Genomic DNA, 15,520 nt, shown 5'->3' on the forward strand with positions numbered 1-15,520 from the left:
ACAGAATCGCTATCGTTATTATCACCACCATCATCATCGTCATCGTTATCTGTGTGTGTGTGTGTGTGTGTGTGTGTGTGTGTGTGTGTGTGTGTGTGTGTGTGTGTGTGTGTGTGTGTGCGTATCAATCTTCACTGTCACAACAGATAGATTTCTCCGTGTGAAATTCGGATGTGGTTGTGTGCGTGTGTGAAAGAGAGACAGATTTACAGACAGAGAGAAATAACCAGATCGACAGGTAGGCAAACAGATGCATACACTGTTATTCGTATCATTGGAATTTTCACTACCGTTGGAGCTGTCATTGTATGTCACGTTATTTCTACTGTTGCTGTGATGGTTCTTGTTGCCGTCATGGTTAACGATGATGTCGTCATGGTCGTTCGTCGTCCGTCTTGACTGTTGTTATCATCAATATTTTAGTATGACCACTACCACCATCATCACACGTGACTCACGCAAATATTGTGCGAAGGTCGTAGCTTCGGTCGGCCACGTAAACGTTGTTGGGTAGAGCAAGGGAGAGAAGCAAGGCGGGCCTTCCGCTCCTCTTGGCCTCAGCGTCAATGGCGGAGCGCATCAACTGCACAGTTTCAGTTTTCCGTTTTCAGTTTCAAGGTGTCAAAGTGTGCAGACTGCTCCATATATTCAATACACCACACCCGGCTTTTATAAGAAAAAAAACCAAACCCACAACCACCTGAAAACGGAGCTTGGCTGCCTACATGGCGGGGTAAAAACGGTCATACACGTAAAAAGCCCACTCGTGTGCATACGAGAGAACGTGGGAGTTGCAGCCCACGAACGAAGAAGAAGAAGAGATAAGGAGAGAGAGAGAGAGAGAGAGAGAGAGCATATGCCTGACCTACGAAGCGCTGTTCAGGGCCTTCACGGCTAACAGCCCAAGGTGTGAATAAAACACTGTGGTAAAATGAAAGGAACAAAGGAATGAACATAAACCAACCAGTAAGTAAGTAGCCTACACTAAAATATATTTTGACATGAAAGTTGCATCAATAGAAGGCAAAAAACAACAACAATAACAACAACAAAACAGGCCTCGTTCAGCGAACGCGGCCCACAAGCGCGTGCATCCTTACACACACACACACACACACACACACAGACGCTTTACCTCAAAGAAAGTGGCAAAAGCGAACTTCTGCTGACTGCTTGGGAACTCCCAGTCCATGTCCACCCCATCAAACCCGTATTTCCGCAGAAACGCCACGGAGTTGGTTGCAAACCTGCACACGTCAATTGTAATGATATTTCGTATGAAAATAGCGCTGAATCTTGTGCAGAGACAAATCCAAGCGCTTTCACACCAGTCATTCACACGCATGCATGACTGTAAAATTGGAGAAACTGAAGACAAAGAAAAGGCAGGGAAGGGAGGCTATCTTGGGAAGCGGTGGGTTTTACGTCAACACAGGATGTCATCCCCATTAAATTTTGCCCATTCCCGATTCGTCTATACTAAATGAGTGATCCCGATTCACCTGATACCAAATCGTCTATGTAGACTTTCTCTGTTAATTGCTGCTATTGTGTTGTGTTGTGTGTGTGTGTGTGTGTGTGTGTGTGTGTGTGTGTGTGTGTGTGTGTGTGTGTGTACGTGTGCGTGTATGTGTGTGTGTGTGTGTGTGTGTGTGTGTGTGCGCGCGTGTGTGTGTGTGTGCGTGTGTGTGTTGTTGTTGTTGTTGTTGTTGTTGTTGTTGTTGTTGTGGTGGTGGTGGTGGTGGTGGTGGTGGAGGTTGGATTGTTGGCTTGTTGGCCCAATGGCAACGCATCTACTAAGGAAGCAACAGAATCTGAATACACACGCGCCAGAAATTTTCTCCCCTTGCACAAGACCCTAAACGGTAGTCTGGACGCTGGTCATTCGGATGAGACGAAAAACCGAGGTCCCGTAGAATGCGCTTAACCCACGTGCAAGAACCCATAGCGACAAGAAAAAAACAAACAACCTATTTTGATAGCAAAACATACACTTGCAGACAGAAATTTTTTTTTTTTTAAATGGATGGCGCTGCACTGTGGCGACGCGCTCTTCCCAGTGAAAGCAGCCCGAATTTAAATTCATACAGATGAATCAGTTGTGAAAAAAGTAATACAATACAATGCAATACAACGCAACACAACGCAACGCAGTACAATTCAAAGATCACGATCAACAATTGACGGCCGGGCGAAATAGCCGAGCGGTTGAACCGCTGGACTTCCAATCTGAGGGTCCCGGGTTTGAATCTCGGTGACGGCGCCTGGTGGGTAAAGGGTGGGTATTTTTCCGATGTCCCAGGTCCACATTTTGTGCAGACCTGCTTGTGCCTTAACCCTCTTCGTGTGTATAAGCACGCAGAAGATCAAATACGCATGTTAAAGATCCTGTAATCCATGTCAGCGTTCGATGGATTATGGAAACAAGAATATACCCAGCATAAACGGAGTATGGCTACCTAAACGGTCATAAACGTAAAATGTTACATGTCTGAGTGTGTATGTATGCGTGAACGAAACCTAACTGAATGACACAGGAAACGGAATGATGAGCGCCCAATGGCAGCCGTCAGTCGGATCTACCCAGGTGAGCAGCCTGTTGTTAGTGGCAAATGACCCTGTGTTTGTTAAGCGCTGACAGCTTGGCCTCCGACCGAGGACATGCGCTATATAAGTATCCATATCATCATTTATTCGTTCATTCAGGTGTCAGTCGGCTCTACCCAGGTTGGCAGCCTTTTCTGGCAAATGACTCCATGTTTGCAAAGCGCTTAGAGCTTGGTACATGGTCTCCGACCGAGGACAAGTGTTGTATAAGTATCCGTATCATCACCATCACCATCATCATCATCATCATCATCATCATCATAAACAACAACAATCTCCACACAGACGGACTCACTGCAAGGCAGGCAGCCTGTTGTGGCAAACGACTTCGTGTTTGTGAAGTGCTTTGAGCTTGGTCTCCGACTGAGGAGAGGCGGCTATATAGGTAGTATCTATATCATCATCATCACCATCATCAGCATCATCATCGTCATCATCATCACCATCATCATCAACAATCTCCACACAGACGGACTCACTGCTGCATCGTCCCGCGAGGCCCCACCACGTTGGGAAAGCCATGCTGCAGGGATAGGAGCAACTTCAGTCCGGGGTTCTTGCGCTTCTTGGCGACCAGGGTCTCCCAGATAGACTTCACCCCGGGTGTTGGGGTGGTGATGCTGGGACTGCTGCCCCCGCTCAGGCTTCCGAAGGCGTAGACCAGGTGCGTGCACGCATGGCTGGGCACCTGCAAGGGATTGAAACATGCTTAGTGAGGGCTGTATTGTTTTCAACTGCACCTGTGGAGGTCTTTTATTACGTGTTTCCGCTGTACCTGCTGGGCTTTCGTTACGTGTGGATGTTGTGTTTCCGCTGCACCTGCATGTTTTATTACGTGTGGGTGTAGTGTTACCACTGCATCTGCTGGGGGTTATTACGTGTGGGTGTAGTTTTTCACTGCACCTGCTGGGGTTTTGTTACGTGTGGGTGTAGAGTTTTCACTACGTCTGCCGGATTTTTATTACGTGTGGGTGTAGTGTTTCCACTGCATCTGCTGGGGGTTTGTTACGTATGGTTGTAGTGTTTCCACTGCACCTGCTGGGGTTTTGTGACGTTATGGAGTAGTGTTTGCACTGCACCTGCTGGGGTTTTGTGACACGTGGGAGTAGTGTTTCCACTGCACCTAATGGGGATTTGTGACGTGTGGGAGTAGTGTTTACTCTGCACCTGCTGGGGTTTTGTTACGTGTGGGAGTAGTGTTTGCTCTGCACCTGCTGGGGTTTTGTGACGTGTCGGAGTAGTGTTTGCTCTGCACCTGCTGGGGTTTTGTTACGTGTGGGTGTAGTGTTTGCTCTGCACCTAATGGGGATTTGTGACGTGTGGGAGTAGTGTTTCCACTGCACCTGCTGGGGTTTTGTTACGTGTGGGAGTAGTGTTTGCTCTGCACCTGCTGGGGTTTTGTGACGTGTCGGAGTAGTGTTTGCTCTGCACCTGCTGGGGTTTTGTTACGTGTGGGAGTAGTGTTTGCTCTGCACCTGCTGGGGTTTTGTGACGTGTGGGTGTAGTGTTTGCTCTGCACCTAATGGGGATTTGTGACGTGTGGGAGTAGTGTTTCCTCTGCACCTGCTGGGGTTTTGTGACGTGTCGGAGTAGTGTTTGCCTCTGCACCTGCTGGGGTTTTGTGACGTGTCGGAGTAGTGTTTGCTCTGCACCTGCTGGGGTTTTGTGACGTGTCGGAGTAGTGTTTGCTCTGCACCTGCTGGGGTTTTGTTACGTGTGGGAGTAGTGTTTGCTCTGCACCTGCTGGGGTTTTGTGACGTGTCGGAGTAGTGTTTGCTCTGCACCTGCTGGGGTTTTGTGACACGTGGGAGTAGTGTTTCCACTGCACCTAATGGGGTTTTGTTACATGTGGGAGTAGTATTTGCACTGCACCTGCTGGGGTTTTGTGACGTGTGGGAGTAGTGTTTGCTCTGCACCTGCTGGGGTTTTGTGACACGTGGGAGAAGTGTTTTCGCCATAACTGATGGGGTTTTATTACGTGTGGGTGTAGTGTTTTTATAGTTTTTTAAAATTTTTTCTTTATTACATATTGGTGGAGTGTTTCCACTGCAGCTCCAGAGGTTTTGTTACGTGTGGGTGTAGTGCTTTATCTGCACCTGCAGGGTTTTATATTACATGTGGGTGTAGTGTTTCTACTGCACCTACAGGGGTTTTATTACGTGTGGGTTTAGTGTTAGCACTGCACCTACAGGGGGTTTTGTACGTGTGTGTGTGTAGTGTTTCCACTGCACCTGAAAAGGTTCAGGAAGTATGGTTTTAATGTTTCTTGTGCTCTCTGATATATCATCATGGAACTTTGTAGTGTGGTTACACACACTTACAACTTCGCGCCGTTATTTACGAAACCTGCTGGTTAAAGACACACAAACTTACAAACTATCATTCACCAAATCTAGCCTCGACGCCAATGAAAACTAATGCAAACTTAACTCTATTCACTACACGACAATTTGTTGTTGTTTTTTTCATTTGTTTTGAAACTGAATCACTTTGCAAACGAAACTAACAGAGAAAAAAAAAAAGCTATCAGCAAATCACGCGGTATTGACACTCGACTGTCAAACTGATTCTCTTTGCAAACGAGATAAATAAGAAGAAAAAGCTCATCAGAAAATCATGCAGTGAAGAAGTGAAGAATGTGTGTGTGTGTGTGTGTGTGTGTGTGTGTGTGTGCGCGTGTGTGGGTGTGTGCGTGCGTGTGCGTGCGTGCGTGCGTGCGTGTGTGTGTGTGTGTGTGTGTTTGCTGTTGTTGTTGTTGTTCTTTTTAAGTTGCGGAACATTTTTATAGGCAATAGACTGTCATGCCCCCCCCCCACCCCCCCGCCCACATCCCCCCTCCCACACACACACCCTCTTAACACTCCCCCTCACCCCTACCCCGCTATCCCTTCCCTCACGCCTACCAAACCGCGCCCCCCCACCCTCCAAAGCCCCCTCCCTTACCCTCCCCCGCTCCCTGCTCCCCCCGCCCCCACGCCCCCTCTGCCCACCATCTCCACGTCCATACCATGCTGGCATGGAAGTAGCTGGTGGGAGTGTAATAGCAGACCACCATGCGGCCACTATCTGCCGTGGCTGCTGCTGCTGCAGTGTGGTTGGAAGTCGAGCGGCTCGGTTCCACAGACACGGTGGGCGTGCCTTGGTTGGTACCCGGTCAGTGGCAACAGAAAGACAAAAGAGTGGGAAGACTAAGGGCATGGAGTCAAATAAGTGGAGAAAGGTGTGCGTGTGTGTGTGTGTGTGTGTGTGTGTGTGTGTGTGTGTGTGTGTGTGTGTGTGTGTTGTGGTGTGTGTGTTGTGTGTGTGTGTGTGTGTGTGTGTGTGTGTGTGAAGGAAAGTGGGGGGGGGGGGGGGGGGGGCGGTAGTGAGAGAAAGAGATAGGTATAGAGAGAAAGAAAGATACTGAGAAACTGTCAGAGAGAGAGAGAGAGAGAGAGAGAGAGAGAGAGAGGAAACAAAACGAAACGAAACGAAACGTAACGAAATCTTATTGAGCAAGGGACATGGGATAAGCAATCAACATGCCTTTTTCAACCAGCCCCGGGGTAAAAAGAAACGTATAAACGCACTGAAAGAAAAAACAACAACAACAAAGTTAAGCAAAAAAACTGAAACAAGATAGACATGAAACCCAACACTCGAGCCAATAGGAAAAAAAGAAAAGAAAAAAAGGGAAAATCAATAGATCCCATGCGAGATCACACACATACTGGCATACGCATGCATATACAACTCTCCCCCCCCCCCGCCCCACTTCCTCCTCCCCCCCCAAACAACCCCCCCCCCCACCCCCAACAAAAAACAAACATGCTACTAAAATACACTGACATAAATGAAACAACATACATAACTCACATAATGAGACACTAAGAAATGAATAGAACGAACATACACGAACCGAGAAAAAAACAAAAACAAACAAACAAACAAACAAAAAACTAAACCAAAAAAACCCCCCAAAAAACACGAAACAAGCCTTTATTGACTTGAACATAAATAAATCCATCAGCAATGCTTTTATACTAAGTTACCTGCAGTTATTTCAAGTTATTGAAAAGGGACAGTTTAAAGGAAAAGGCAAGTTTAACTCTCTCCATACGAACGGCGAAAGAGACGACGTTAACTTCAGCGTTTCATCCCAATTACCATCATCAAAATATTGCAAGCGGAACGCTCTTATACTGAAGAGGTGAATGTTGACAAAGTATACCACAGTTCTGACGACGGAAGCTAAAAGCTGGGTCATTCAGACACCCACTGGACATCCGAGGGGTCTCTGTAGAGGAGAAGAGAGGACTGGCCGTACTGAGTGTGTTAAAACAGATCAGTTATTGTTGTTGCTGCTTTACATTTTTTTTTAAACAATACTGCTGTGAATTTCTTGTCGTTGATGTTCATAAGCCATTCATCAACAAAATTACTTAGTGCGGTATATATCATGATAGGAGTAATTCATTATAAACCCAGACTGATTATGACGGAGCAAATCGTACTTACAAATCTGTTTTCCGAAGGGTTTTGATAGAAATGAAACTATTGAAATGGGCTTATCATTTGAAGGATCAGTTTCGTCTCAGGATTTTTGCAGTGGACATATTTTTGCCTGTTTATGAAGGTCAGGAAAATATTTTTTTATCAAAACAAGGATTCATGATTAAGTTAATAAAGAAGCAGCAATGATGGGAGCACTAGATTTCATACATTTCCCGTTGGTGCCATCAAGACTACGCATCCCCGTTTGTTTCAGATGTATGAGATAAATGTAAACGTCGAATATTGCCACTGGTAGAATGGTCAGATCTGAAGTAATATTTCTTAATTACAAAAATCTTTCGGTGATGCGAGATTATCAAACTGGGATCTCTCTCTCTATTTTTTTGTTTTTTTGTTTTGATAAGTCAGAAACACTTTAAAATGGTGATTATGTGACCGATATTAATTTTGTTTGAGTCAGCGGACACTTTATCAGTTTTTCTTTCTGGTAAGAGTATTCATGGCTTCCCAAATCGATTTTGAGTGATTGTTCGATCTGGCAGAAAACAGATTTCGGGAGAATTCCCTTTTAGATGCGCTGTCACGGATCAGCCCAACCTTTCGTTGCTGCGGAAGTATAGGCGGAAGTGCGAGCGATTTGGTATGGCTCAGTGGCCGGTGAAAGTGGTGTTAGTTCCGATGGTTGGGAGTTCGAATCCCAGTTTCTCTAGATCACGTTTTCTGACATATTCTTGGTTTGGTAAAAGCGTGTGCACACTCGTTTTACCTGTGTAAGAGTTGTGCAGCACGTGCACACACCGCTCTGTAGGAGCGAGAGGGCTCTTGTCACATTGGCATGACTGCAACTGCAGTGCAGTGCGTGCAATGTGTGTTTTGGCCGGTTAGCGTGCCAAGTGCAGAACTCGCGCTCACCTGCCGTTTACCTGGCTGCAGCTGACTGTGATTAGGTGTGACTTGACTCTGAGACGTCAGAGAGCGCGGACCTTGTGGCAGAGGCCCGGAAGGCTGATGGAGAGGAATTCTTGGCCAGCCAGAACCTCTGCCTGATTTTTAGCGAGCCGGTGAGCAGAGGCTGCAGTGCCCGGCTGAAGGTCCCACCCAAGTCACCACCTTCGCCCATCACAAGCTGTCGTGAGGTAACCTTGTATCAGGCGGTAACTGTTTCGAGTGTCTTTAGTTGTCTTTTCCACTTTTGGGAGGTCTGTGGGTTGGACAGTGGCTGGGGTCACTTTATGAAACGGTTACGATTACCTGATGTTACAGACTGTCGTGTAACGGTCCAGTGTTATAATTATCATTCCGTGTGTTACGGGTTTGAGTTTATATTAATACGCTTGTGAGGAAGTGTGAGGGAATAGTATAATCTCCGTAATTTGTTCGACAGAGTGTACGTTGGATATGTAAAGCTTACAAGCTAATGTTAGTATCGGGAATGTGAGGGAGACGTTGGGGGAAATACTGTGTTTCGATAGGTCCTTAACCCTGCGTAAGTGGCCGCTGGTAGCAGCGTGTCAGAAGATAGTGTTTTCCGTGTAAGCTATTGTGGCAATAATAGGTTACTGAGTTCTCTCCCTGTATGGACCGAGCACTGGAAGAGTTTGTGTATTAATTTGTTCACTTTAATTGCTCTGCTTGTGATCCGAATGGCTTTGGCAGCCATGTGCTGACGCTATCATAATTTTTCCTTTTTGAATGTTCTGTTCCAACATGTCTGCTTGTGCAAGGGAGGTTACCTTGATTGGGCCTTCGATTCTGGCAGCGTAGCGCTGTGGGAGCGTGCTTCAGGATGCGCGGCACAAGGTTTGGGGTTCGAGTCTTGGGTTGACCTGTGCCACGGTATAAGTAGGGCGACGGCCGGTACCCTGGCAGGTTCCGGACCCCTCACTTCCAGGCATGCATGTTGTCGTGCGATTGGTGTATGACAGTGGTTGTGCATTATTTTGCCTTAGAGTGCTTGTTGAATGAATGAGAGCACAACCTGTGGCTTCTTAGGTCGCCCAACGCGCATAGGGTTATGCGGTTATGGACTGGTACTGACAGGGGGTTATCCCCGTCCCCAGCTTGTTTGCTTGTTTGTCAAGTAGCGGCAAATCGACTGCTCTGCTGTTCCAGCTCCGAGGTCGCCCCTCGGGGTCTTCCACCTGAGGAGCCGAGCGCTGACACGAAACCCTGGGGTCGCAACCTGGGGATCCAGACCGTCCCTCGGCGTTGACCTTCGACCGCAGCCTGCCCTGCTTGCCGCGACCTCCCGGACTCATCTGGTGGGGTGCTCTGTGGGTGAGCTGGACGTCGAGGGAGAGACTGTAGTTAGCGTTCGACTCTCAGCCTGGAGCAGGGATTTTTCAGTCCGTCAACGAGTGACAGATGAGTTCAATGAACGTTGCCGCTTGTGCAGTGAATGTGCGAGTGTGTATGTGTTTGGTTCGTTTTTCTTTCGTTTCTTGATTTTGTCCCGGTGGGGGTTAAAGGTGGGTTAAGGAGGGGTGGTTTGGAGTTAGGTGGGGGTGAGGGTTTGGGTTTGGGGATAGCTTAGGAAGTAGGTCCTGTACCCATATGTGTGTGATTGTGTGAATAAAAGTTGTAAAATCGTACACGGATTTCTGCGTCCTTCTTGGGAGTGTGTGTTGCGCGGTGTCGACCCTAAAAGTCCACGTCTCCTGTCTTTTGGGCTTGCCCAGATTTCTGGAGTGTGTGACATGCGCGAAGCTTTGCAGTCATTTTATTCCTTTTTTTGTTTCTTAAAAAATTAAAACTGTTTCATTTTCAGAAGGTTATCCTTTACTTGTGCAGCTTTCAGAAATTCATCGGTTAACAAGGGGGGCCTCGGGGGAATGTCTAACTCTTTTGGTTTTAAATGGTGCATATTTGTTTTAAACAGTAATAAATGTTTCATGGTAAAATTCAAGAGAAGACTGAGCTAAGTCAAGTATGAATGACTATAAAAATTAGCAAAACACCTATAGGTAATGAGTTTATGTCCAGGTTTCGGAATCTTTATACCTTTTTTACAGCCAGGCGAGACACACAGGTAAGTGGTCACTGCAGTCACTGTAGGTTATGGAGCGCAGACTTGTAGAATATTGATTTGTGATGACAGAAATACGATCTATCAATGATTTAGAAGAGAGAGTAACCCGTGTTGGAGCATCAGCTGACTGAATATAGCCAACATTGTCATTATATTTGAATCAGCCTATTCAGTGTTGGCTTTTGGTGTGTGTGTGTGTGTGTGTGTGTGTGTGTGTGTGTGTGTGTGTGTGTGTGTGTGTGTGTGTGTGTGTGTGTCTGTGTGCGTGTGTGAACAACCTACCTCCAGCAACACACAGGCTGCAGAACAACACTACGATGACAGTTGTGAGCCACATGATCCTGCACATCAGGTACAAAAACAAAAAAATAAATGAATAATTGAATAAAAAGATAAATAAAAACAACTCCAGTCAATAAGCATCAGCTCGAATTAATGCATCGTTAACTCGTAAACGAAAAAACACACAAAACAAATGAAAACTATCACACTGCCATTGGCAGCCAGAGCAATGTATGCAAGATAAAAAGAAAAAACCCCAACAACTTCGTTTTCATGTGAAACAGTATTTCTTTAATAAATGTAGGCATTCGTTGCTTCAATTCGATCAGGAATTGTCAACACGCCAGATTTGCCCTGCTTCAGAGTTAGGTATCCCAACCCTCCGAGTCCTTTGGGACTACAAAGATATTGCCTTTGCTCATGCCGACCCTGACTTACTGCATTATTTTTCTGATCAAGTTCATTTCAAAAGTGAACGATATCATTAATAAATCCAAGACGGGCTAAGCAACACTCCATAATTATACTTTCGCTCATTCATGATATTTCATTTTCATTATACAACCTACACCCCTTCATTTTTTTTTCTGAGGTGTCTGGTGAAGTCCCTAGTCTTCTGAAACAGAGTAGGCATAATAATAACATTATTGGTCGGAAGACCTGCTTGTGCCTGAGTCCTATACAGGTGTACATGCATGCAGAGAATCAAATACGCACATTCAGTCAGATGGGTTATGGAAACATAGAAACACCTTAGCGGGTGGTCTGCACATCTGTTTACCTGAGGGATCGAGTGATGTTCATCACTGTCTGAACAGGCAGTTATCGTCACTCTCTTCACTCATTACCAAATTAAGCAGTGGTTTTAATTGCGTCAGTGTGATTAGCACGATGAGTTGGGTAAGGATATTCTGTTTTTTTGTGACGTATTTTTTTCTTCGATTTCTGACTCTGTACAGCAGAATTGTGTGAATTTCTCTGTTTGACCTTCTCCCACTCCGTACTATACAGAAAACTCTGTCTCCACCATTACCCACCAGGCGCGTACCGCCAGCAGGATTCGAAACCAGGATCCTTACTCAGATTGGAAGTCCAACGTTTTAACCAATCGACTGTCCAATGGGGCTCTGTAAAGGTTGGAAAAGTAATTTCGATTTTAGTCGAAACACACACACACACACACACACACACATCTGCTACGTAGCCCATGGCGAAATGACATACCATGACGGTGCGATAGTTTTTTGTTTGTTTGTTTGTTAACAATTCAATGATTCGAACCAAGCAGCTAGGCCTATATCCTTTTCAGGTCATATTGTTCGTGTAGGGGCGTCGCCTAAATACACTGGCCAGTTACTGACTTCGCTTTGTATTACTCCTCAGTTCCCCCCAACTCCCACATAGACCATCCCCTCCCTCATCATTCCTTCCTATCGCAACAAAGGGGACGGAGGTGAGTGGGGAATGGGGGCTGGGTGGGTGGGGGGGATGACCAATGATTCATATGCTTTCATTATTGACTGTTCAGTCCACGTCATGTCAGGAGAAGTGCCGGCTGAGCAACGGTGATAATTCTGTATTACAAGGAAGTTCACTGAAACCCCTGTCCGTATTCACTAACTGCAGTAGTGTCATGCTCTGTCCAGCTCTCTCCCTTTCTCTCGCTGCAGACCACTAACCAAAAATTAGATGGATAGCTCATTGGCCAGGAAAGCTGATACCAACTGGACGCCATATTGTTACTCGTATCCGGCCGTCAGTCGGTTGAGAAGTCGTCTGCTAAATGGTGGTGGTTTCTGAATTGTAACCGTGTATCTTCGATGAAATCGTCTTATGCTTGCCCCCACGACATGCCAAATTATTGTGTCTTGATTGATATCTGCCAATTGTTTATTTACCAAACTCATTACTGGAAAACAGTGCAGTGACACGTAGCACAAACTTGCTTTGGTGGCACACAAAGGAATGTCAGCTTAAAGAACGCCGCAAGCAAGTGAAAACTAGTCGTGAAGCCAGCTGAGCGCTCGGCTACATATATGAAGTTACCGATTCGCGCTGTACTGACACGAGTAGCAAAATGGATTATTGAACACTTTAGCAAAGGGGCTCAAAGGAGGCATGCGCTATCCACCTTACTTTTAGAGCAGTGGCTGCAGACAAAGAACAGCGACGAATCAAATTGGTTCACGACACGATGTGTCGGAATGCACGCACACACTCCGCTCCTCGGGGTGACTAAACGGTTTCTGTCCGAGGTGATAACAGACACGATTCAGTTCCCCAACAAGCGCGTGACACACAGTTTGACGTTCCTGTCATGAGGAAAACAAACAAAACACTTCCGGTTGTGTTGTCATGTGATGAGGAAAATTAATGCGCAGTAGTCACATACGTCATCATGGTTTGATAGTTTGTAGGCCAGTAAATAATTCATTTCAATTCGATTCAATTCAATTCAAAATACTTTATTATCTGCTTCAACCAAAAACAGAAAATTTTCTTTAGGCTCACTTAAAATAAAATGCCCGTCAGCAACTGACACACCCATCACTTACCACCATGCACACATCAATTATTATGCAAAAAAGAAAAACATGTGGGTAAGATACTATTACATTATGATTCAGAGTGTAACAACTGTGTGTGTGTTGCGTGTGTGTCCGTGCGTGCGCATGCATCGTTTTGTGTATGCGCACGCGCGCGCACGCGCGCGCGTGCCTGCATGTCGAGCGCGCGCGCGTATGTGTACGTTTCATCATTATAAAAAGGAGAATATTCAGTAAGATAATAATAACATTTAAAAAGACAAATGCTCATCAACAGATAAAACCGAAAAAAACGAATGAGCAACTGGCACACCATTCCTTGATCACAGCATACATATTAACTATCATGTTAAAAGAAAACATTTAGGTAAGAAAACAAAAATTACATTTTAAGATAAAGTGAAACATTTCAATGATATAAAAGGAAAATATTCAGTAAGATAATCATAACATTTAAGAAAATGAAATCACAGTTGAAGGGTCAACACCGCCACCAAGACTAAAAGCAGATTTGATATGCGTTTTAGTGTCATGATAATTATGTATCTTGTACATCAGACGGGTTCACGTCTCGAGGTTGGTTTGAGTATCTCCCCATGTACAGTCAATAGCCCTGTTTCAGTGTCACTGGGAGCGAGAAAGAGAGAGAGAGAGAGAGAGAGAGACGACGGACGGTGGGGGCGGTCGCACTGATATTGATCGCATACAACTGTCAATAAACAATAAATTTTAAACACTGAAGGAAACTGCGCAACTGCCTTGACATAACATCATAAACATGTTAAAACCTAAAACAGCCACACTGTGACAAAACTACCTCCCCCCCTACCCTCATCCCCCTCAATATTGCGTCCCGGTGCAATTTATCTGCTCTGTCCCACTATTCCACTGCATGCTTCAGCCATCAACTAGGTCAGAGGCCCCCCTTTTAATATTGCATCCCGGGGAATTTTCAGCACTGTTACGCTGTCCCTGCATTCAGACTCCCTCTCTATAATTGCGCACCCGGGATTTCGGCACTTTCACGCTGTCTCTCTACAGCCAGCCACAAACCAGACCAGAAGTTGTGACTGTGAACAGAGCCACCGCCAGCTAAAAAGAACAAAAAACAGAACCTCACCAGTGTGGCTTCTTCTCTGAGTTCACCAAAAGCTCGTGTGGTGAGTGAGTCATGAAAAACACCATGAAACCCACTGAGCGCTTTAACTTACTGCATGAAGGTTTGTGACCGAGCTACAACCGTCAACGATCGACATTAATTCTATGCGAAAGTTTCCTTCAAGATATTTCACAGCTATCACATCAATGTACGCTGGGTTGAAAGTAGAGTGTTGTCTTCTTGCACAACTTACGACGCAACAGATTGATAAATTCTTAACAAGATTAAGAGGTCAAATTGAGGTCCCGCAGCCTTTCACAGAACGGCCAGCCGTGAATTTACATCTACCAGGCTCGGCATTGTAAGGTGGGGCCCAGTTCTCTCCCTTAAGCCGCTACAACAATCCCCCGCAACCCGAAGTCTTTTCACTGTATCCATTCACCGTGGCACTGGATTGAGTGGGGATACTTGAAGTAAAGTGCCTCTATATTTCCCCAACACCTCGCCGAAACGGGACCTCGAACCACTGGCCTGGTGAAAACTGGATCATAAGTCCAATGCCCAACCAACATAGGCAACGACGACTAAAAAACAACGCTGTTCCATAACTAGTCAAGAGTGGAGACGGAACATTAAGTGAGCAATACCTATCACTGTTAAACGAATATAACCAGCGAAGATTGGATTGTCGTTTTAAAAAGTATACGCAACCAAAGGAAAGTCCACAACAAACCTGAGCTCCACGCGAACAAGCACAGCTACTGTCGACTAAAATGAAGTGACTTTCACAAGTCGCACACACCAACAAGGAACTGCGACAAGGAAGAATAACAGCCCTTTCCATCCTGCGCGAAACTGCGCTAAATTTAGACCCTTATAAAATGCTCTGACTCGACACTGAAGGAGTTGCGACAAGATTTGTCTGTCCTCGTTCAGAATGAGGACACACCACCAAACCCTCACCCCCGCCCTTAACCCACCCCCACACCCGCACATACACAACAAAATCTCGCCATCCAACCCCAGTCTACTCTTCCTGCCCCTCCTTTCTCCCCTTTCCCCAAAAAACCCTGCACTCGATCTTCAAGGCTGACACAACGATTTCTTTTCTACCTGCCATGACGGCAATGAAAGAAAGGGTTTTCCCGAACGGGATAAAGCACAGTGACAATGAAAGGACCAACAGGACTCCGCCCTCTCGAGCAACCAAACCCTCACAACCAACATCAAGACCCCGGCACTGAACAACCTCACCCCGCGGCAAGCTGACGGAATAGTGTGTGTCAGGCATCTGTTTGGCAGATGTGATGTAGCGTACAAGGATTTGTCCGAACGCAGTGAAACCTCCTTGAGCAACACAACTGAACTGACAGTTGAACTCCGACCGTTCGAACACTGAGCGTCTTCTCCGCTTGAAGCTAAAAATAGCTCTCACTGTTTGTGCCAATCGTTGCCGTACGGGAC

The 15,520-nt window shown here is 45.9% G+C and overlaps 1 protein-coding gene across 6 annotated transcripts in view; it reads right to left on the reverse strand.

Moving 5' to 3' along the window:
* The window catches only part of LOC143301937 (chitinase-3-like protein 1), a 22,080-nt gene extending 6,748 nt beyond the window's left edge, over positions 1–15,332 (reverse strand). Inside the window, exons 1-7 of one of the 6 annotated variants that reach the window (XM_076616405.1) lie at positions 14,790–14,924; positions 11,449–11,538; positions 10,412–10,470; positions 5,615–5,745; positions 3,087–3,295; positions 1,136–1,247; positions 459–583 (exon numbers count right to left, since the gene is read on the reverse strand). In XM_076616405.1, the coding sequence (XP_076472520.1) occupies positions 459–583; positions 1,136–1,247; positions 3,087–3,295; positions 5,615–5,745; positions 10,412–10,466 (632 nt within the window). In that variant the 5' untranslated portion in view covers positions 10,467–10,470; positions 11,449–11,538; positions 14,790–14,924. Of the gene's footprint in view, positions 1–458; positions 584–1,135; positions 1,248–3,086; positions 3,296–5,614; positions 5,746–10,411; positions 10,471–11,448; positions 11,539–12,547; positions 12,637–14,077; positions 14,301–14,789; positions 14,925–15,310 lie in introns of those variants that run through there. The other 5 variants (XM_076616414.1, XM_076616438.1, XM_076616424.1 and 2 more) reach the window with 5 other exon arrangements.
* Positions 15,333–15,520: the final 188 nt, after the last annotated feature.

This window comes from Babylonia areolata, chromosome 2, assembly GCF_041734735.1.
Source record: "Babylonia areolata isolate BAREFJ2019XMU chromosome 2, ASM4173473v1, whole genome shotgun sequence".
Lineage (NCBI taxonomy): Eukaryota > Metazoa > Mollusca > Gastropoda > Neogastropoda > Buccinidae > Babylonia > Babylonia areolata.